This window comes from Embiotoca jacksoni, unplaced genomic scaffold (assembly GCF_022577435.1).
Source record: "Embiotoca jacksoni isolate LCO1_2020_lvr unplaced genomic scaffold, fEmbJac1.0.p SCAF_1, whole genome shotgun sequence".
Taxonomy (NCBI): Eukaryota; Metazoa; Chordata; class Actinopteri; family Embiotocidae; genus Embiotoca; species Embiotoca jacksoni.
In genome coordinates this window covers 15,894,521-15,917,066 of record NW_027185229.1, presented here as the reverse complement: position 1 = coordinate 15,917,066, position 22,546 = coordinate 15,894,521, and the positions used below count along the sequence as shown (strand labels likewise).

Genomic DNA, 22,546 nt, shown 5'->3' with positions numbered 1-22,546 from the left:
ATTAATCAGGTTTGGGGGGAAATCTGTTGAATTGTTTTCTGGGAAAAAAAAACTGAGAGAGCATATTTGAGCGCAACTAAAGCAACAACAGATGAAAACATGCAAAAATTTAGAATGGAAGTGAAAGTAAGACCTAATGGAGTTTTGATCAAATGTTGTTACTTTGAAACTTCAGAAGTGAGCGTTTAGATTGAAGCCAACAGACAGTGATCACATTACCAACCGTCTTGATGTCCTCATCACAAAGACACCCTGGAGGACAGCGAGATGGGTCTCTGACCCCACAGCTATAGAAATGAATCGAGGGGAATATTCCTTCTGATGCTCAAAGTATTGAAAATATTTGTTTCCACAAAGTGTCACTGGCAACCTACTGACGTCACTGAGAACAGTTTTCATACCGACTGTGTCCCAAATAAGTTCCATTTCATTTCTTCTTGTATTTTGGGTGACCGGAAACTTTACATTAAGTCCAGGTCACCTTTACTATGTTTTTAGATGCAGTTGGAATATAAAAGGGCTTCTTGGCATTGGCAGTTGGACAAAAAAATAAATAAATTATAATATAAACAAACAGGTAAACTTGTGTTTTTGCAGCGAGGATTCTTCTCTGACATCATGACCACACAGGTAACAGTGAGCGGCCCAAACCCAAGCTTTGTTTGACTCTTCTTCCCTCTTGTGGCTAAAAGAGGACAACATACATATACACAAATCAATCCACAATCCAAGTTCCATGTAAAGGGCAATAACTAAAAAAAATAAATTAATTATATCCAAAAACATACAAACAAACAAAAAAAACAACTGCAAAAAACAACCCAATCACTCAGTCTCAAAGGAAAGACTAAAAAAAAAGAGACAAAAAAAAAAAAAAATAACCAAAAAGGCACATCAATCAATAGCGAAAAGACAGAAATGACTGCAAACGAGTGTGTCTTTGGGGTCTGGTCCCACAGTATGTGGGAAGGTTCAGGGCTTTTCAAAGTCTTTGCAGGGGCCCACTGTACAATAGGGCTGCAAATTGGCTCCAAGTGTAACCCAAGTGTTTTTGTTTTCAGACAGACACAGTTGGTTTTTGCCCATCCAACATCCACATTAATTAAAAAGCATTTGTATCTGAGCACCCATGGGTGTGCTGCTCGAAGCCTTGCCATCTTAAGATGCTTGTACTTAAATCGACTGCATGGTCCCATATAAAAACCTGCTCTGATAGTCAATGCCGCAGTATTCTACTGTTATTTGTAGATCATGGTTTTAAAGGTTCAGTGTGTAGGATTCATGGGCAGAAAATGGAATATAATTCATAATGATGTTCTCATCCGTGTTAACAAAACACTTTCTCTCCAGAGGGCCTTTCACATTTTTATTGCTGCAGTAGATTTTCCTACATGCTTGGAAGAGGAGGGTGACTGGCCCTTCGGGAGAGTAATATGCAGCTCCATAGGCAGGCACACACCGCGTTTACACTCTGCTTGTCCCACACAAGGGAAATGAAATATAACGATTACAATGTGAAAGATTATTATTGTGAACATCAATCTGCACACGAGCAGATCCGTTTCCTCGGCAGAGAGGAGTTCTTTCTACGACTTTGTAAACCCTATAATAGTAACCCTTCAAAGTGCAGGCGCACCTGGCTTTTACAGGACATGAGGATGACACTGTGACTGGTATAATTTAAAACACAACTTTGATTAATTGAGAGACGGAGTATCGTCTATAAACCATGCACCTGTTTGTGCTCAGATTATTGGCTGTTAAACTAGAAGCAGATTCGGACCACGTGCTGTAGACTGTGTGCTCAGACCATCAGGTCCTGATGTGGTTTAACTTTTCACCTTTGACGCAGATATGTACAGATGTACTCCAGGATCAACAGCAACAGGGCACACCTCCAAGCGCACCTACCTACCAGAGTCATCAGAGGTTAAACTTTGAACCAGTGAAACCCTGCTGACAAGAGACTCTTTAAATAATGAATGCTTGGCCTCAGTAACAGAGAGAACACCCTCCACCTCTCTGGTGCCGTTTAAAGCTTTGTTTTCAGCTCGAGCAATAAAAGACTAAACCCACGTATGAGTTTACAATTTTTGTTTCGTTTTTAATCTTACAAAAGGTCAGTTTTTAAAATGCAAATAAAATCAAAGACACAGAGGATTAAAAAGATACAGACCAGTTCAAAGCAAATCCTTTCCTTCGGCATATTTACAACAGAATTACATACATGATTAATGTTGGCACAGAAGAGGCAAACCATGAATTGTCTTGTGTTGGTGGCAAAACGCCTTACTTCTTTATCACTAATGTGTTTAGAGCAGCCATCAAACAGGTTCTCACCTGCAGTCTGAAACTGAGGTGAACAAACCAAAGGGCAAGAAGAAAAAGTACACTTCAAATATTTTCCTTTGTCAGCACTTGTGTCACTGTGTCAACCAGCCAAGCAGCTCACATTTTGTCTGATCTGCTCAGATGACATACAAATCAACAGGCCGGTTGTTGTAAAAGGAGTTCGTATTTTCTACACCGCTATCTGCTCAAAACAGAAGAAAGGAGCCACCTAATATTATGTTAAGGCAGGAAATTAGATGATGAGATTTAAAGGCTCCACAGCAGTCTGAATCCTCTGAAGCACAGTCGATACAGAGATTATAAGGGTCTGAGGGACTACCTGTGAGTAATAAATGACATTTTTTTTTTTAGAGGTTTTTGAAAGGCATTCTGGGAAATCAAATCAATCATTCTAAACAAATAAAAGGGAGCAATGGTACATACAGAATTATGGTGTTATGAAATTATGGATTTAATCAAATATCTGGCAGCAGGACGGGGACATCAGAGGATGATTTACTTTTAGTATCCAGAGGATTTTCTCTTGGCCAATGTCTGTAATCTTCTCCTCAAATAGATTCTGTTTGTGAATAATTGCTTCTAACACATGAGATTATACTTTACCACGTACTGCTGTCATTTCAGCAGTACACAGTAGGCCTCCTCCTGCGGTACATTTAATAATGGCAGTTTAATGTCCAGTCCATTTCCCAAGGTTTGTCTGCACAAACAAATGATTCATTGGTCAAAAATCAATACAGTATCAAACAGCAGGAGATCAAAAGAGAATCCCTGCACAGTGGTGAACTAAAACAGAGTTTGGGTTTAGTGCTATTCTTTAGGTTTTTAGGAACATTAAAGACAAAATGCCTGCGCATCATGACAACAACTGAAACATTACAAAGCACATAATCAAACTGCTTTTCATCAAATTCATTAAAATGCATACAGTGTATTTTAGATGAAAATCCTAAATTGAATAAAATCCAAACTTCATTGCAATCCATGACTGATTGTGGTTCAATTTGTCTTCATCTATGTAGATGTGACAACTCAAAGTCATCACATCTCCACATCACGTGTTTTTCATAATCATGTCAAAGACGATATAGAGTTATACTACGGCACCTTTGAACGCCTACTGGAATTACAAATGACGGAGGATGCATACACCCTGCATGGAAGATAAGAAAGTGGTTCAATGTGCCTTCGCTGTACCTCATTATAGCAGCACCACTAATTCAATGGAAAACAACTCAAAGGTCAAAAGGTCATTAAAAGCAAGCCAGCACCTAAAGCACACACGGTGGTCTTCCTGCTGTCAGTAACTGCCTACAGACACCCGTGTGTCTCTGCGGGTGATGAGTGGGACACTGAAAGACTAACTTGACCAATATGGTAAGCCGAATGTCTGCAATTCTCCAGGACAACCGACTACTTGCAACCTGTTGTATTTGAACAAAATACAAATACTGGTGGCTTTAATGTTTGAATGGGAATAGTTAACATTAACACCTGCATTTATTTCCGTTAGAAAAATACCATAAAGTCACCGAAGTGCCACAAAGGTCAGAAACCAGCTAATACAATTCACAATTTAGACATCAGCAGAATTTATCAGAAGACTGGATGATGAAAAAGAGTGATAAGGTTTTTAATATCAAAGGAAACAATAAGCAGGTATAAAAGGAATACTCATAAAATTTGGTTGTGTAAAATATATAAATGTTCAAATCATCTCTAAAGTTAAGAATTTAAAACTAGACTTCTTATTATATAAATTCTTTCTTCAATATTTTATCGTCTGTTTTCATGACAGAGCTGTGGTCACCCCCGTATCACCTTTGAAACAATCACTGTCTATAAAGCTGGCCACCGTGAACTGCTGTTAGCAGCAACTTAGTGCGGCTCGCAACCTGTTAAACAAAACAAAATGGCAGACGGTAGGCAGCCACTTACTTTACATCAAATATTTTTCTAATCAGCACTTAGTGTAACCTGCCTGATGGTGAAGCCCTATTACTGTATCCCATAACGGTTATTGTTTGTATTTTTTTTTTTTTTTTTTTTTTTTCATTTTTTGTGTCCCGTGGTTTAAAATACCGCTTTAAAAGGATTTTCTTAATACGATTTTTTTTAATACGAACACTAAATGTTTTTACACACAAGGGGCGTTTTCTTTCCTAAGTCAATATATATTTTAAAACTTCTGTTTTGGTCAAGAGTACTTTCAAACAGAGGATGGATACTACGCGTTGAAAAAGCAACGTTTTATTTTTCTAGGAAATAAGTGGATTTTTAAACCAAAACCATCAACCAATCACATTGGGGGAATTTTATCCAAATGTTCCGCTGTGGAGAATACTCATTCTGATGCTGTACTTGAAGCTCACATGCAGAGCGATTTGCAGACAAGAGCTCACAGCTTGGTCCGTGTCAGTAAGCCCACATGTATCATTAGGTTTACCTCCTACTGTGGAATATCTTCATACCCCAATACCAGACATGCAGATTTAAAAAAATATATTTTTGTCGTTTTGAATCCATTAGTGTTTCTGAAAAATGAGCTGTGCAAATGTACTTCAACTTTTTTTTTTTTTTTTTTTTTAAATCATCACAGTCACATAAGTGCTGATATAAAGAGTTTTGCCTCCGGTGTGTAAAGACTTTAAGAGAAAGAAATCTAACGGAAGCTCGGAACATTTGGAAGTTTAGGTGATTTCTGGCCAGAAAACGCTCACTATAAAATATCTTCACGGGTATACTTTCAAGATTTTTCTTTCACTGGTGAGTCGCTAACTGAGGAAGTATAGCTTCAAATTCAGAAATGAAAGCAGTAAAAGTAAACTTGGCTTATTGGATGCGGCCCTGAGATTCAGTTCTGGTCATGGTTTTGACGGGACAGTTTAAACTGTGCGCGCACAGTCCTGCAGCATCAGTGTGCTGGCTGAGAGAGGAGGAAGTGGGACGAGCTGATCTACCCGAAAACACTATAATCACTTGGCTCCTGGGATGAAGGTGGTGGCGGCGGCGGGGCGTTGGTGTTTCGGTGGTGACCGTTAGGAGGAACAGCTTTTTACTCCCCTTCTAAAATGTTCAGTTCACACTGTGATGGGTGCCTTTCTAAAACAAAACAAAAACAAAACAAAACAAAAAAAACCTGCAGACCTCGTTCCAGCACACCCACTAAAACACAGTGGCCTGCGCACGTGAGCGGGCTTTGCGGTTCTAATGATTTCCGTTGATGATGTGATTGTGCAGCAGCTCCTGCTCTTGGTTGTGCAGGCTGGGGTCCAGCTCCTCATCCCGCAGCCGAGCGTGCTTCCTGATCTCCTCCAGTGAGTAGTCCTGCACCAGGCTGCCGTTCTCAAAAACAGTCACCAGCAGATCCTGAAGAAGGCGGAGCACACAGAGAAATCAGCAAGTACAGGAGGAGAAAGCTAAACGACCTCTTCGATGCCAAATTCAATGTCAGGATCGATACGTCTTATTGTTCGACTTGGCTGCTCTCCTCTTTCTGACATCACGACCAAGTTGTGTTTTTTGAGGGTTATGTAATATTGGCCGTTTCTACTCGAACGTGCAAAACACCGGGCGGGAACATGCAAGTGGAACAATTTAGCACCGCAACGATATTTACTAAACCTGAAAGTAGAAACGGGAGAAGTGATCGCGTGTTTATTTTAGTACGAAAGAAAGCGACGTATCAATCAGGTGCGCGAATCTGGAGAGCCGGCCGCTCTTATTGTGGCGAGAAGGAGACGCGGGGAAAGCAAATAATATGTGGAGAACGTGGTTTTACACCCGTGGAAACGTTTGAGATGTCGAGAGGCAAAAAAAAAATAAAAAATACGTAGACATATCGTTTGTCCAGCGATGAATACCAGCAATTAAAAAAAAAACAAAAAAACAAAAAAACCGTTTTACGACTCAGCATTTTCCTGCCTCCGAGTCATGCCAGCGTATCCGCTGCTCGATATCCCACCCGGTCCCGTTATTCAGGTGTGCCGTCACAGGTGCCGAACGTGTCCCGCAAAATTCACAGGCACATAATGTTCCCGAGCGCTCGCAAAGTCGCCCGCTCATCGCAGAAAGAGCTGCACCTGCCGATCTGTGTTTGTTAGAGGACCTCATCCACCGTCCCTCCCGTTTTATCGCTTTGTTTGAGATCTTAGTAAATCAGGCCCTAAATGTTATTGACGTACTGTGGTTTCTTCTTCAATATCTACATATTAAATTACTGGGGTCACCAAATCTGAAAGGTGTTTTTTTTTTTTTTTTTTTTTACAATGTAAGTCTTCCATGTAAAACATGAGTTGTGGTAGCTGTTACAGGGAGGTGAGTGCAGGCAGTTGCTCTGCATGTGCAATGAACTCTATTATACCAGTGTGCCGAAGGAAAAATGACAGAAATAAAATACTACCTATTGAAAAGAAAAACCTTGGAAGTGGAATTGTGTGTTTGTAACGTGTAATCTACTAAGCGTGTTTCTAATTTCAATAATCTGCTCACTTAGTGTGAAACAGTTGGACTGGTACAGACAAAACTGCTCTGTACTTTAGACAAACAACATACTGCCAGTGAGAGTTAAAATGAAATGCCATGACTGACCTCCTCAGGCTTGCCAGCTCCTTTCTCTATTGTCTCCAAGAATCCATCGGAGTTTCTCCTGAGTGATAATCGGCCCCTCTTTGACTCTTTGGACGGGTCGCCCACCGGCTGCTTGTACACGTCCATCTGGAAGAAGACAAAACTAGTGTAAAGGAAACTGAAATGTGGCTCACATGCTCCAGGAGTAAATGGAAATGTCGGTCTCTGTGAAGCAGGGTCGTAATTATGCAAAATGACAATCAGGTACTGGCTCTGGAAGAGAATTGTAGCGCTTTTCTACACAAGCAGAGACATTTATTAATAACCTGAATTAAAATCGTTTTTCTCGCAGATCATTATTGCGACGTTGTCTGACACAATCACAGGCTACCCAAAATCTAACAGCCAACGACGGGAACTCAACACTGATGATTCTGGTTAAATTTCCCATCAAAAATCATCTCGCGCTTTTACGAGCAAAAAAATGAAAAGCGGTGATGACGATAATGAGCGCAGCCCGGCCGTAGGCAGTGACAGCGTCACAGCATCCACATCAATCCACAATCCTTTGACCTACCCCCTTTCCGTTGCTCTCCACATAGCTGCACTTGAAGGCACAGCTGAGTGTATCTCTGTTGAGTTTCTGAAGCAAAGCGCTGCCGCAGCCAAAGAAGACGTTCTCGGCACTCCAGCCTTCTTCACTCAGCTTCTTGAGAATCTACGATGACAGAGAAACGAAGGACTCAAACACAGTAAATCAGACCCCATTATGATTTAGATTTTATTTTGAAGCAGAGGAATATGCTTTGTTTCCTTGCCAGCCTGAGGGTAAGAGATGAGTGCAGAAGCCAGAGTGGTGGTAGTTTGAGAGATGGAATAAAAAGACGGCAGCAGACAATCAGTGCATCTTTTAGAGAAGCTAAACTTAGAGTGATAAATACTCCGAGACAAGACAGTGGAAGTTTACTGTTGTCGAGACATCCGCGAACCTCTGCATCATGAGGCTGGCCGTGGAAGCAAACCGATATTACTAATTGCTTTAATCATGACAAAACACATTAACATAGTGGCCTTGAGAGCAAACAGCATAACAAACTGTTCCATGCATCTTTGTGAGTTACATTTCACTTGTTCACTACTGTGCGGACGTCGGAGGATACAGTGACTCTTGTGAGTCACAGAATAAATGACCAGACAGGTTTGAACAAGTCCATAGTTGAAATCAGGTCCAATGGAGTGTGTTAACTTTTTAACATATTTGAACAAGCAAACACTTGATTCTTTTTTTTAAAAACAGAATCTACAGATAAAACAAATTCAAACTCAAACAAATAACATAAAATGAACATTAGAAGAAGTTAATTATGCCAAAGTGGGAAAGGCTCGCTTCTGATGCCAAGAGTGTACTTAGTTTTTCAACAGAAAATTACTATATCTATTCATATTTTTGTTAAATAAATGATTCAAAAACCTAATTTCTCTTTGTTCCAAGTGTACCACCTTTATCTGTCGGCACCGTTTCACAGAGGCTAAAATTTCTGCTTGTTCCAAATATCTCCAAAAGGCCAATAATATTTTCCATGGGATCTACTTATTTTTTCATTAATGCAGGTTGTCGCCAAGGGTACCACGAGCTGGAGAGGGGGCCATAGAGGAGGAGGAAATATTAAGTTTGGAAGTCAGTCATTGATATCGAGTGTGCCCCTTCACATTGCTCACGCAATAGATAATACTGAGAGGAGACGACAGACAGACTGACTTCTTTTCCAACCATGCAGTTCATCAGCTCTCACTGCTGGGTAAAACCATCACTTCAGTTCCCTGCAAACATCATAATGTGAGCCACACTGGGATGAATCTGTAGTCCTTATTAAATCGGAGAGTGAGTAGCTTTAAAAAAAAAAAAAAAAAAAGCAATAATAAAACAATGTTCTACTCCCTGAAATCAGAGTAACAGTGACAGGAGGCAGCCATTTTCATAAAATTACTGATCAGCTAAAAATCGAAATCTTTGCTTCTGGAAATATCGCTGTCAAAATCCCCCCCCCCCGGTGCGTTATTAAAACACTGAAGGCGCCACAAAAATGCATCCAAAAAGCTGTAATGCTGAATGTATACAAAAAGTGTGTCAGCAGGGCTTTTCTGTCACTTGTCACACGTGTCACATGACAGATGTGCTTTTATTTGAATTATCCAGCTGTCTACACAGGCAGAGTAAGACTCAGGTTTTACTTATGGCATACACTCAGAAATGAGTGCATTTCTATTCTTGTCTTTCTGTCTTTTTTCCTTCGTTCTGTGCCCGCAAATACAGTGAATGTATTTAGACTTTATATCTGAACGCAACCTGTGCTGACAGAGACGAGAGTATCGGAGCTACCGGTGCTGCTCTGCTAAAGCTGTGTATATAAAAGCAATCAGCAGTGAGTGAAGCCGTGACATTTAGCAGGTAAACATATCTCTGCACTGCTGCTGCAAAATTATTATTTTGTTAATACTGAGGATACTGATAAGAATGACACAAAGATTAATGAGTTTCTGTCTGAATCCTGTTCACACCTTCCTGGTGAGGTGAAAATGAACAGTGGAGCTGTTGTGTGATGTCATTTGCAGAATGAGGTTTTTTTGGCAGGAATTAGAAAAAAAATGCAGGTAGATAAAAAAAAAAAATAAAAAAAAAAATGATGGCTTTTTTGCACACTACCTCATAAAGAGTAATATGTAATCACTTCTCTTAATAAGAAACATCTGTTGAACTTAGAAAATACAGAGCTTTACAGAGCAGGCAATCTGTGACTGTCATACAATACAATGTCTACATCTGCTGTCAAAATAAGAGCTTTCGATGCTGTTTACTTAATATTAATTCATTATTAATTCAGGCCTACTGTATGCACAAAAACAAAGTGCAGTGTCTTACAACTTGAAGTGTGTATAAAAGTAATTTAACATTCAGTATTCCTCATTTTAACAAGACGACCTCATTCCCCCAAAAACCCGGTCACTTGCGTTTGAGAAGAAGAGCAGAGCCTTGCTGATTGTTTACGAGTTATTTTTCTTAATAAAGTGAGTTTCGTATAGAAAAGGCTGCTTTATGCTGTCACACATTCAGCAAAGCTTTTGATGACGACATTTTTTTGCAGAAAAATCTTAGGAATTTTGCAAAATGGCGAGCTCCCGCAAATTTAATTAGGTTAACTACTGCGATGTCTTGGATGGACTGAATAGCCAGAATGAAGGCCTCAATTACACAAGGACTAGCATATCAAAACTAAACATGCAGCACAAGAGATACAAAATAGAAAAAATATGAGACAATATAAGATGTCAATACTCACAATAGAACCAGTACGACAACCAAACTGTTTCTTACCTCGTCTACAGAGGTGAGGTCAATGCCATCTCCTTGGATGATTCGCAGGTAAGAAGGCAGCACCTTGTATCCAACAGAGTTAAGAGAAGAGCCAAAACACTCCTCCAAAATCTTGATGACCTGCAAGTAGAATTTCAAAGATTATTTGAGTTTGATGCAGACACAAGGTGTCAGCCTGGTTGAAACAGCCCGAGCACGGTACAACCTCAGCATATATAATCATGTTTAGGAATGCCCCAGGTCTAGTTTTAACCTGCATTACAGCATCAGACAGTTGGACACTAATAAGGTGTGGTCCAATCCAAGTATTTCCGCATGTCATAGCTGTGTGTCACAAAAGTGGACACTTTTGGCACTCGGAGGGATAAACATGGTGGATATGGTCATGAACGAGGAGCTACCTGAGACTAGTTTCACTTCATTAGGGTGTATTTTCCTTGCGCAAACATTTTATGAAACAGGAATGCAACAAGGTGGGAGCTGAGTTTGTCTGAGGTAAGCATTTACATCAAAACACATCCAATCGGATTCTACAATGGTAACCTGAGTCCTGGACCACAATCATGTGAAAAAAAAAAACCAACAACCCGTGTTCGGCCCTGGTCGAGAGGAGAGTCGGGTGACATGAGTTGTCACAGATAAAACCCCGACGCGAGTTGAACTCGTGTCACTGTGCTGGTATCAATTAGGGCTGCAAATAAAAAAGTTTCCATTATCGATGAATCGGTTGATTTTCTCCATCGATTGATTGGTTGTTTGGCGTTTGAAATGTCTGAAAATTGTAAAAAATGTTGACCTGTGTTTCTCAAAGCCGAGCGTGCAAACTAAAATGTCAAAAAAGTCTTGATTTGTCCTGACCAGCCGTCTACATTGTGCTGTTGGTCACAGTTTTTTCAAAAATTTTAACTAACCAAAAGAGTTGAAGGATATCAAATGAATGAATGATGAAAATAAAAGTGCGGTGACTCATTGCGGAAAGTAAGCAAAACTGGAATTTTCTGATGCCCAATAAGAAGAACACATTAAAAGTTTGAAGATTTCTCTCACTTTCATTGTTTAAAAAAATAAAATAAGTAGGAATATAAAACTGAAAATGGAACATAAAAGTTGCGGTATAGACGGAAATCAGCACTAGTAATCCAGTCCTGGTATTTACCTCCAGGAGTGTCTCGGCTGGGTCTCCGGAGTCCGGCCGAATCACCAGACAGGAGTCCTGGCTGCGCTCCATCACTCGCTCCTTCAGCTTGTCTCCCCAGATGTGTTTGCAGGCGTTAAAGATGTTATAGCTGTCACTGACCACTGCCACGGGCCCCGAGGAGAATTGGTCTAAGACTCGCTCAAACGCCTCCTTCTCCCTGCTCCTGCCCCAGGAGATGATGGTACTGGATAAGAGAAAGTAACGGTGAGTAGTTAACAGTCTCGTCATGCCTACGGTAGAATATATGCAATATATAAAAGTTCCAATATTTGAAGATACAACCTGTGGTGGCTACAGATTCCTCACAGTTCTAAACTAACTATTTAATCTACAACTAACACCAAAATAAATGAGAAAGCAACGAGCAGCTTTATGGTGTTACCACTGAATACATGGAAGAGACCATCTGTCATTTCAAAATCCGTGTGTGTGCGTTTGATAATGTACCTGTGCTCGGCTGCTGGAATGGAGAAGCCCGCCATTGGACAGCCATAATATCGTTGGGCCATCAGTAGCCCAGCAACTGTGTCTGTGCTGCAGAAATTCACCAGGTGAGCGGCTCCACCCAACGCTGCAGACTGGACATTAGAGGTGGAAATCATCACTTTGCTGTTTCAAACCATTCAACACATTTCAGCAACCACCAATCTGTGACAAAGCTAGGAGATCGGAGTCATTTCCTCAGTGAGATGAAAACATGGGGGGAGGAGGAAATCATATCTGGTGGTTATGAGGTGACAGAAAGAGAGTGACTTCTATTAGTCAGTGCAAAGCATATAAAGTAACCGCCTGCTCTCTTTGCTGAAAGACCTGCATTGCCAGTTTGCCGAAAATTATGTTTTTATAACTTTACACGAGTCTGACATGATTTTTACAAATGCTAAATGACTTCCCCTTCTACGTTTCCATATTTACAAAATGTATCGACAAATTTTCTCAACAAAGGTTGAGTTGCTCGGATGTACAAGAGACTGACTCCAGATTTATGGATATTATCTGACAATTCCCCTCTGACCTCCACCCCTCTTAATCTAACCTTTGTGCGTGTAATCAGTGATGTGACCAGTACGATAACATGCAGTAATTAGATGACATCAGCATGACAGAGCCGTTCGCAGATACCACAACACAATTTCTTTTCATTCGTTTATGATTCCCTAATCGTTACCGAGGTTGACACCGATTATGTAGAAAGAGACCATTTTGTATGACACTGGCCCCATCGCAAACCAGGTGCCACATGACAGACAAGTTTCAAACACAAATCAAAAATGAGCTCTAATTTCTGTCACTGGCATCAAAAAGGCATCAGCATGTCTGTGTCTTCATATATAAAGCCTCAGTATAAACCCTGGCGAAATATTTGACATCTGTAGTTGAACGCAGAGCTGAACACCCAGATCACAGGAGAGACTTGCTTTAAAAGTTCCCCTTCCCCTGTATACTTTCAAAACTTTAGGGACTTTAAAACGTTGTTTATAAAGTTAAACATAAATATTACCATGGAACCGTTTTTATTTGTGTGGCCATGTAATCTCTATGAGTTGACAAAAAAAACAAAAAACATAACTGACTACCCAACTACGCTACAGTGCTGACATACTGTCTATACATGTAGTCCAACATCAGCAGAAGCAAGGTGTGAGGACAGACATTCTTCCTGACCTCCTGTGAGGAGACTCCTCTGTAGCCAAAGTCATGTAGTTTCAGGTCCAGGCCTTCCACACTCCCGGAGGTAGCCATCAGGTGTTTGGCCAGGATCTTCTTAAACTCCCTGGATATGGTGGCTACTGTGATAGGATACCACATCTGGACCAGCATGGTCTACAGCCGGCAAGATGGCCGTTTGAAAATAGGAGGAAAATGAGAAATAAGCAATCAGTTGGTCAGAAAATAAATACCCAGAGAAAAGTGCCAGTTGTTAAAGAGAAAGAGAAAGTGTGTGTATGAGTAAGTGAGTGTGAGAGTGTGTGTGTGTGTGTGTGCGGATGCCTCGGTGAAGGTTCTCGTCCAATTTTGAAATATAGGTAAATAAAAGCCATAAATTGTAGAAGTGAGGTGCACAACTGTCATCTCAAATATTATTTCCTGTGAAAAGAGAATATAAACATGGACGTAATGGAGGAAATCCAGGAAATAACAATTCAAATTTGAAAATAAGTTCGTAAACGACAGTGCAGCCACTTTATTATACTGTCAGGTAATTTGGGCTCAGTCTTCACTGTTCTTTGCCTGTGATGTTGTCTTGTAATTCAGTAACTATGAGGGAACATCATGTTTCCTCTAATCTGGTGGATCAGAATTCCCAGAACCTTCGAGTAGCTCTCACAGATTCTTGTTTGTGTTCCCGCAGCAGTAAATCAATAATAACACGAGCATTTTTTGCAGAACTGTTCCCCTGGCATTTAGGTTGCACAATGGCAAGTACGGAATACCCGACCATTCACAGATAAAGCAGATAACGGTGATTATCCCACAACAGAGGTGCATGAGGAAGGTCTGGGATATATTATGTATTGAAGCAACAGTTGATTCTCGTAGTGAACGTGTTGGATGTGGGAGAAGCGGGCAGGTAAAAAGACCTGGGAGACGTTGACAAATGGGTTGTGGGCCAATCAATGAAACATCTTCGGTTCGGCGAGGACTGTGGTGTTCTCCTCTCCGCAGTGGTGAGTATCTACCGACAGTGGTCCAAGGAGGGACGGGGTGTTGCGGGATGTGTTGGAACAAGTCTAATCTGCAGGATTTAAAAAGGATCTTGCGGCCTTGATCCCACAGGACACCTTCAGAGGTCTCGGCCGGGTGGTCGGAATGTTTTGGCTCATCAGTGTATACAATCTGATGAATCTACTCGTGCAGCCCTTTCATCATTTAAAAAAAGATCCAAGTCTATGTATACACATTTCTGAGTTTACCTCAATGTAGTTGGTGAGCCAGTAGAAGTTGGGATCTGTGTTTTCCACGGTGAAGAGCACATTGCCTCTCGGTATGATCCTGCCCTCGGGGACGGCTTTAATCCGGATAGGAAGGCGACCATCATGTTTCTGACACGGAAGCAAACACGTTTTAATATAGAACGACGAACGCCTTTCGCTCTGTGAATCTATCGAGACAGACTGAGTGTTAAAAATCTCTCGGTATACCTCTAGGACTTTCCTCCAGCCTTCTTCATCAAACACATCCTGTTTGAAGTGCATCTGGTAGAAGAGCTTGGCTTCCTGAATCTTCTCCTCAGTGACCACCGGACCTGCGGAGAACCCATCAACGATGGAACAATCAAAATGTGTTATTATATTGTATGTATGTATTCCGTGGTCTATTTTAGTGAAACACTGGGCAATTATCAGGTGTGTTGACAAGAATGCTGTTGGTTTTATTGCAAGGCACTCCTTCAACTAATACTCATTCACATGCATTTCCTCATATCAGGAAATGTTTTCTTAAACATGCATATCCCCGCTCCTTTCTTGCTGCATGGTTGTGTCAGATAATTTTGGAGATTAAAAGAGAACATACCCGTGAGGTACTTCTTCAACAGATACTGAAGACCAAAGAACACCACTTCATTGAACTGTGAGCCTTTCCTGCGCCTGCATTCAAAGTAGGAGTATATTTTGTTGACATTTGGAGGATACTGTTTGTAGTGTGTGATCTGAAAGAGAAGAAAAAGACAAGAGTCAAGCACATCCAGTTAGCTGACTAACTCTAACATTCACCTACAGTAGTGTTAATGTTCATTATAACGTCACACAGATTTGTATTGTGAAATGCCACGGCAAAAAAAAAATAATCCTGGTATGTGCATTGACCCCTCGAGCTCGTGGATATTTTCGGGGACTTTTTTGCTGAAAAAGACATCTAAATTTAATCTGCGAGAGTTCCACAACCGTATGGCGTAAATGAACAGTCTTGGGCGTGATGGATGAAGGTTGGATTCCACCAGGAACTGCTGCGACGTGGCAATCATTCTACACAACGCTTGTGATTCCACAGAAGCATCCAGGAAGCAGCTCTCCGCTGAAAATGTGCACCTCGTCTACTTTTGATGGAAGCCGTGTCAAGCTGCACGGAGCAGATCAGCCGGGCAGGGAGTCAGACACGGAAACGATCTCGGAGAATCCAGACAATTTTCAACATAAAACAGTCTGGGAAGACTTCTGATCGTATATCACATCACTATGTCTTTCAAATAGAAGAAGAAATGGGTTCTCCTCCTGTTAACACAAATTATGAGGATGAATTTTTTTAAACAACTAAAGTTGGTCCAAATAAAATCCTTATCACAATCAGCCAGTAAACACTAAACACTACAAACGAGTATACCAAATACGCTGCAGAAATTAAGCAAAACAAATGCTACTTCTATTTTCATCATGGTACAAAGTGCTCTCTACATTTGAGCCATTTGGAGAGTTTTGACAAACGTATCACACGAATCCACCTCCTCGAAATAGCTGCGGGAGGTGACATCATGTACGAGTTACAGTGTCGTGGTAAAAGAACACTCGAGTGGAAAGGGTTAAGCAGAAAACCAGAGCTCAACGTGATGCTTGCGTTTACAGTAAACTTGTAACAATGATGACGTTTAAAGCACAAGTCTCTCTTTATTCTCCTGCAGCCCTAATTGAATAATCGGCAGCAACAACCAGTCAGTCACTGGAAGAAATAGCTTCAAGGGGCATTCACTTTACATTCTTCTTCCTGCTATTTCAACTCCATCTGGTCTCCCCCTCCCCAACGTCAGGAGAACAAACTCACAATCACTGGGTCACCAAACAATGGGAAAACTGTAGAGTCACAGGAAGCAATATAAACATTTATCCTGCGTGTAACTTTGTCATGCAATATTTGAGTATTGTTTGCTTCAAGGATCTTTTTATCACACTTTATGGGTGGTAGATAAAGCAGTATGCCTCATAGCGTGTGCTTGTGGCCTCGCCCTCCCGTCACACTGGACCCCAGATTGGAATTTGGATGCTGCGTCCACTTCGTTCAGCACAGCGTTTCTTCTGTAGGCAATTGCAACACCACCATGAAAGCTTTTAAAGAATGGAAATACGAGGACTGAATCGTCCCTATCAGATCTGGACTCCCCCAGTACTCATGACTGTGCTCTGAGTTGCAGAGTTAAATGAAGGAAATATGGACCACACATTGTGCTCTTGTGGCCACGTACGGTGTGTTCATGTTCTCGTGGAAAGGTCTGGACATCGGATCTGTTAGTGTTGTTTTGTTACATTTGCTCTTTTATGCGTTATGCGTTTCCCAAGAAGGTCATCGATAATACTCCAAACAAGTAAACGGAGCTGCCTTAGAATGCAAAAAAAGTGAGAAAATGCAGCAATAATGCTCGAAGAAGAGCGCCAAGCTTGAAACACCTTGCAGTCCATAGCAGATGTTCATTGAAGCCTTCCAACATTTGTCCATATATTTTGCATAATAAATGTTCCCATTTTTGTATTCTACTGCTCGCCTCTCTTCTTTTTTGACAGGCAAGTTTTAAATAAAAGTGTGTTCGCTCTGCCTCTTGCTTGTCCCCCTGCTTCAAGTCGCCCGGGGACCTTGCGCGTCTCAGCGAACAGCCTTTCACCGATTATAAGGTCATAAGATACACTGCGGCACAACTGTCCTGATGTCAAAGCATGCAAGCTGGCAATGAGTGTGTTATTACTTTCAATCATCCTCAGAAAGTGTTTTTGGAGCACCTAGGCTAGGTTAGGTAGTTACTTTATTAATCCCCGAGGGGAAATTTTACAGAGAGGTTGGGATGGGGCAATGGGGACTGGACCACGAACACACCACAGACACATAACAGTGCTAAAGAATAAAAAGAGTAGTACTAGTAAGTAGCAGACATGTGCACACGCCAGCATGATTAGGGCATTAGCTCGCTGTTAGCCAAATCCAGGGTGTAGTGAAGTATTAAGAGCTGCGCACAGCAAGGCACGAGGAAATATCAAACCTCTGTTGATTGCTCAAACACTTTGGCAGTATAAGCTAAAGCTCGCAGTGTTTCGGAGTGCAGTGCTGTAGGTTCATACAGGATATAGTGGTTAATTATTACACAAGTTACGCAACCGAGAAGTTCAGTTGAAAACAAAAACACCCAAGTCACATGCTGACCGTTGGCTAGTGCTCAAATGAAAAAGCACGTATTCATGCATGAGACGTCATAATCAGCGTTATTACTGCTGTGAGAATCCAATTATGCAAGAGTGGATAATTAAATCTGCGGCTGCAAATTGTCGAAGGAACGCACCAAACATAAGTCAGGTTGCTAGAGATGGTGGAGCATCTGAGGTGAAGGTTGAACTGCTCCTCTTCTCTCTTGCACCGAAGGCTGATGGGAATGTCGACGGTGTTGCATTTTGGACATAAACTTGGGGAGGTTTTACCACTTTGGTCCCTTTAAGCCCTCAAAACAAGCAGCAAACGGCTAGTCAGCAATTTTTGCACATTATGTTAACAGTCCAAACGCACTCAGACCCCCTCTGAAACGAACTGAACCGAGACCACCCCATCAGGTTCAAGTCCCCGTTGTGGTTTGCTTGACGTGTGCATGAGGGTCACCAAGTGCTCCTGGTTTGCTTCTCTTTTTGCCCTGTGGGTGTAGATAGATAACGTGCTGCTGCACTCAACAACATACATAAATGGAACCACGGCCGCTGGCGACGACAGAACAACTGACGCCCAGGGAGTCGTTTGGTTTGAAGGAGAAACCAGTGCAAGGACACGTAGGCATGTAGACAAGAAGACCCGGCGAATCACGCAAACGTCTCCAGAGTAATATCTTTGCCAATTTATTCCATGATTTTCAAGCTACTGCCTCACATTAGAATAAAGTCCTAAATGCTAACCAACGTATCGCGTTATCAAAATAAGGAGCAGAACTTCTCCTTTCAGATGACACACATTGCTTCTTTGTTCGACAGAAACTATTGTCCACTTATCCGGTTTTGAAACCACAGCTCTCCGACATAGGGCTGAACTTACATCTCACTTTGTATGAAAAACATATAAATATTTGCAGGGCTTCCCGATAGCAGCGTCATTAGCGATGATGTCACATGTGAGCAGCGAGTGTCTGGTTCGGGCTGTGACCATGTGAGCAGTCGCTGCATATCATTCATCTCTTCTATTCACCCTTATTTCCTGTCAATCTCCACTGTCAAATAAAAGGCAGAAAATGTCCTTAAAATTGATATTTAAAAAGATAAACAAACGAAATGGAAAAACCTGCCCCATAATATTAATATTAGGCCCCTTAGTGCCTTATAGTTCTGCAAGAATAGTTCGGGGTCAACTTAGCCCCATTTTACACACACACACACACAGTTAAACCTGGGTTAATCACACACACACACACACACACACACACACACACACACACACACACACACACACACACACACACAGAGTTAAACCTGGGTTAATGTAAGCTCAAGGTTACATGAATTACGCTGCATTTCCTCGAGCCCTGGGTTTACGGTCTCTTACTAATGTTTGAATTTTAGAATGATGTTGATGTTACAGAGTACCTGTTAAAACAGCAAGTAGCAAACTTAAGTTCTGATTTGCGGTAGATGAAAAGTCTATAAGAAAAAAAAGTTCTTACCAAGTTTGGGTTGACACAAAGAAGGACACACTGTGAGTGATGAGAAGCATCAGGAACATGTTCTGTGGCCGCAATGATGGCCCGACTTAAAAGATTTCTACACAAGTTAATGAAAGGCTTTCGTTTCCTAATCATGGAAGTTGCTGTTTTCAGTCTGAGTGCACGTAACCTCAGGGCTTTGTGTCTTATAGCTCATAGTGTCGCATTTCTCTGAAAAATAGGTGACCATCAATAAAAAAAAAAAAAAAAAAAAAAAAAAAATCATTTTGGTGAAAAACAGTCCTTTAAAAAAAAAAAAAAAAAAAAAAAAAAAAAAACTGTCAGGTGCTGTCCTGTAAACTTGGCAACTCCAGGGGACTTTCAGATGAGCACTTCACATTGTACATTACATCTATTATGTGATTGTGATAACAGACAACAGTGAAAGAATCCTCCTGACTGTGCTGCTGCTTTGGACTTGTTTTCAGGGGTCGTTGGAGCCAATAAAAAGGCTGGTCGGTTGTCCTGCAGACCTTTCCCATTTGGCTGCACTGCAAACCTTTGAAATGACATCTAACAGTGACATCTGACATTTAACATGCTATTGCATACCACCACGCATTTCCAAGCAGTGAACTGACTCATGGGGGATTTAAGTTACAGTTTCAACAAAAATGAAACTGAAAGTTACAGCAACTTCAAGGGTTTGGCTTCCCGACACGCACACATGCACTGTAATGTACAAAAATAGGCGTGAATTACTGGAAATGCGTTTTAATGCACTAAATCACACTATGACTTGAACAAGACAGAAGATCTGAAGTTGAATTAAACTGGAGTCCAGGTCAACTGAATGGTCCTACCGAAAATTGGCAATACATGTTGAATTATAACTTAATCAAAGTTCTTAAACATGATTTCTTTAAACAAATATAACTTAATTATAAGTGTAACTTTCTTATCGTTTGTATTTTGTTTTTTAAATTTTTTTTTAAATTTATTATAATCTTAAAAGCTTAATGGTGTTTTAACACGGGTCGTGCGCCATGGTTTAGGTCGTCCTAATTAAACACTAAGGTGTTTACACTGGCATCCGTAAAAATGTCGACAATTATCCATTTACTGATGTCCTTTCTTCGACAAAAGGTTTTATGGATTAGACTTAGATTTTGTCCCGGGCTGGGACTCTGGGAATTCTTACCAGAGTCAGCTTGTTGTAAACCAATAATCGGGTGAAATAATAAGTGTATAAAAGTCACCTCACGCTCGTGTTCTACTTTCGGTTTTACGCATGGTTTATCTACTGTAACCTCGTAACAACATTCAAATGACCACTAATTCACAACTCACGTTGTCTGTGATGTGCTGCGGTATGTCGCGAAATACAAGTATTTATAGCTGCCCGAATGCCAATATAAATTGGATTTATGTATTTCTATCATTAAAACAGAAATAGCACGGAAAAGGGGAAAATGCAAGAAGACCAAACGGGTCCACTCACCTTGTAAGAATCCGTCGCAAGCAAGAAATTAAAATCGTGTGCTGCCATTGTTGTTGTTATTGAATGAATTAACGTAAATGTCACTTCAGGCTCCGTCTCCTGCTAGCGACTTAGGACACGGACCGAGAACCCCGACCAAGGAACTGATGGGTGAAGACAGGGTGGAGCACATGCAGCGCAGAAAACGAGCATTCAGCGTCGAAAAATGGTGATATCCACTCCGGTATTTCTTCAGCGAGCCCGGAATCCGACGTTACAGCACTGGCGGAGGAGCCACAACGGTAGTCATTTTGTAGGTTGAGGGGGTTGTTGTAAAGGGGCGGGTTTCAGTACGCATGGCGATGCGCACGTCCTCTCATCGCCTTTCTGATCTGGTACGTCATGCTGCTTTCAGGTGCAAATAGGATTTTTCGAAACAGAAATTTTGATAATGTTCTCTTTCTACCCATCGGTCTCATTTCTCCTTTTACTTTATCTTGCATTTCAGGTTAATTTACTAATATTCAGAGGCTACCTGCAAATGTTTTTTTTTTTAGATTTTAATTGGATTGGGCCGCTGCATTTGCAAGCTTCTCAGGAAACCTATTGTACTTTTGTAAGTCCCTCTGGTGGCCTATTGTGGAGTTACACTATACAGTTACATTACAGTTAGCTGACGCTTTTATCCAAAGCGACTTACAACACACAGATCGGGAGCAATTTAGGCTTCAGTGTCTTGCTCAAGGACACTTAGGCATGTGGACAGGAGGAGCTGGGGTTGAACCACCAACCTTCCGGTTAGTGTGCAACCCACTCTACTGACAGAGCCACAGCCTTCCCTTCCCTTAAGACTACATAGTGTCATAACCACGTGGCGTCTCCACCCAGTAAAATGTATGTATTAGGAACTGTATATAGGATTGAAAGAGGGTGCCTAATTCTAAGCAATGAAATGTGTTACTCAGCCGAAAGGTTTCCATGCTTCCTTCATGAGATACCTGGATGATGAAAACTGAAAACTGCACCATCAGTAATGCAGAACCACAATACTGAGACTGTGTTCCAAAATGACATACTTCCTGTAGTACACTGATAAATAGTGCTCTTCCATGTTAGGATTCTTACTTTGAGGAATTTTGACAGGGTTGTTTAAAATCGCACACTGCATTGACAGGAAAATAACCTCAGCATGTGAACATATCACTGCCAAAATATCTGCAGCTTTATTTATTTTAACCAGAAATAATAAACACACTGATTCTTCTGTCCCGCGGTAGTACTAAAAAAGAAACAGTTTTGTGTGGTATTCAACAACAGCTGCAGCTTCTTCAGACGTCTCAATTTAAAAATGTATAAGTTGGAAGTCCCACCCCTTCCTCTACGTAGCCAAGATGGCGACCGTTTCGGGTGGAAAGTGTCCAGAGATTCACACTTCATTTTTGAACTGCTTTGAATGCATCATCCTGGTGTTTATAATGCACTGCATGTCTTCGTACTTGACAGTGTGAACACACTTCTGCACTCAAAATAATGAGTGTTAGGGCACAAGTACGCCATTTGGAACACAGCATGGGTGTAGGTATAAAAAGCTATTTGATAGCTTAGGAGACCAACTAAAAAAGTGTGGAAATAGATAGTCGAGTGACAATAAAAACACGTTACTGTATCTTCATTTGCCGTATTATAAATTACCATCACTCATGGACAGAATAGTCATTGTTTAGGAAATCATAAATTAAGATTATTCTTTTTTGGGTTCTGGCACTTTATGGGTGAGGTTGCCCATGTTTATACACAATGCATGAAAAATGTTAGCCTATGTGTCACTGCAATTGTTCCTCCTATCAATACTTGCCATGAAGAGAAGAGATCCCTTCAAAAGTCATTTCAATGTAACAGTTGGGGTACAAAATCCACAGTCCTCATTCCCTGAAAATGTGTTCCAGAGTTAAGCTGAAGACGTATCACAAATTGACTCAA

The 22,546-nt window shown here is 41.1% G+C and overlaps 1 protein-coding gene across 1 annotated transcript; it reads right to left on the bottom strand.

Moving 5' to 3' along the window:
* Positions 1-2,079: 2,079 nt before the first annotated feature.
* nampt2 (nicotinamide phosphoribosyltransferase 2) lies at positions 2,080-20,879 on the bottom strand. The gene is made up of 11 exons (XM_069142243.1): positions 20,588-20,879; positions 15,009-15,144; positions 14,636-14,739; positions 14,408-14,536; positions 13,158-13,316; positions 11,940-12,070; positions 11,451-11,676; positions 10,295-10,414; positions 7,499-7,639; positions 6,943-7,068; positions 2,080-5,721 (listed from the first exon to the last, which is right to left on the bottom strand). The coding sequence occupies exons 1-11, from the start codon at positions 20,633-20,635 to the stop codon at positions 5,560-5,562; spliced, it is 1,482 nt and encodes a 493-aa protein (XP_068998344.1). The 5' UTR covers positions 20,636-20,879; the 3' UTR covers positions 2,080-5,559.
* Positions 20,880-22,546: the final 1,667 nt, after the last annotated feature.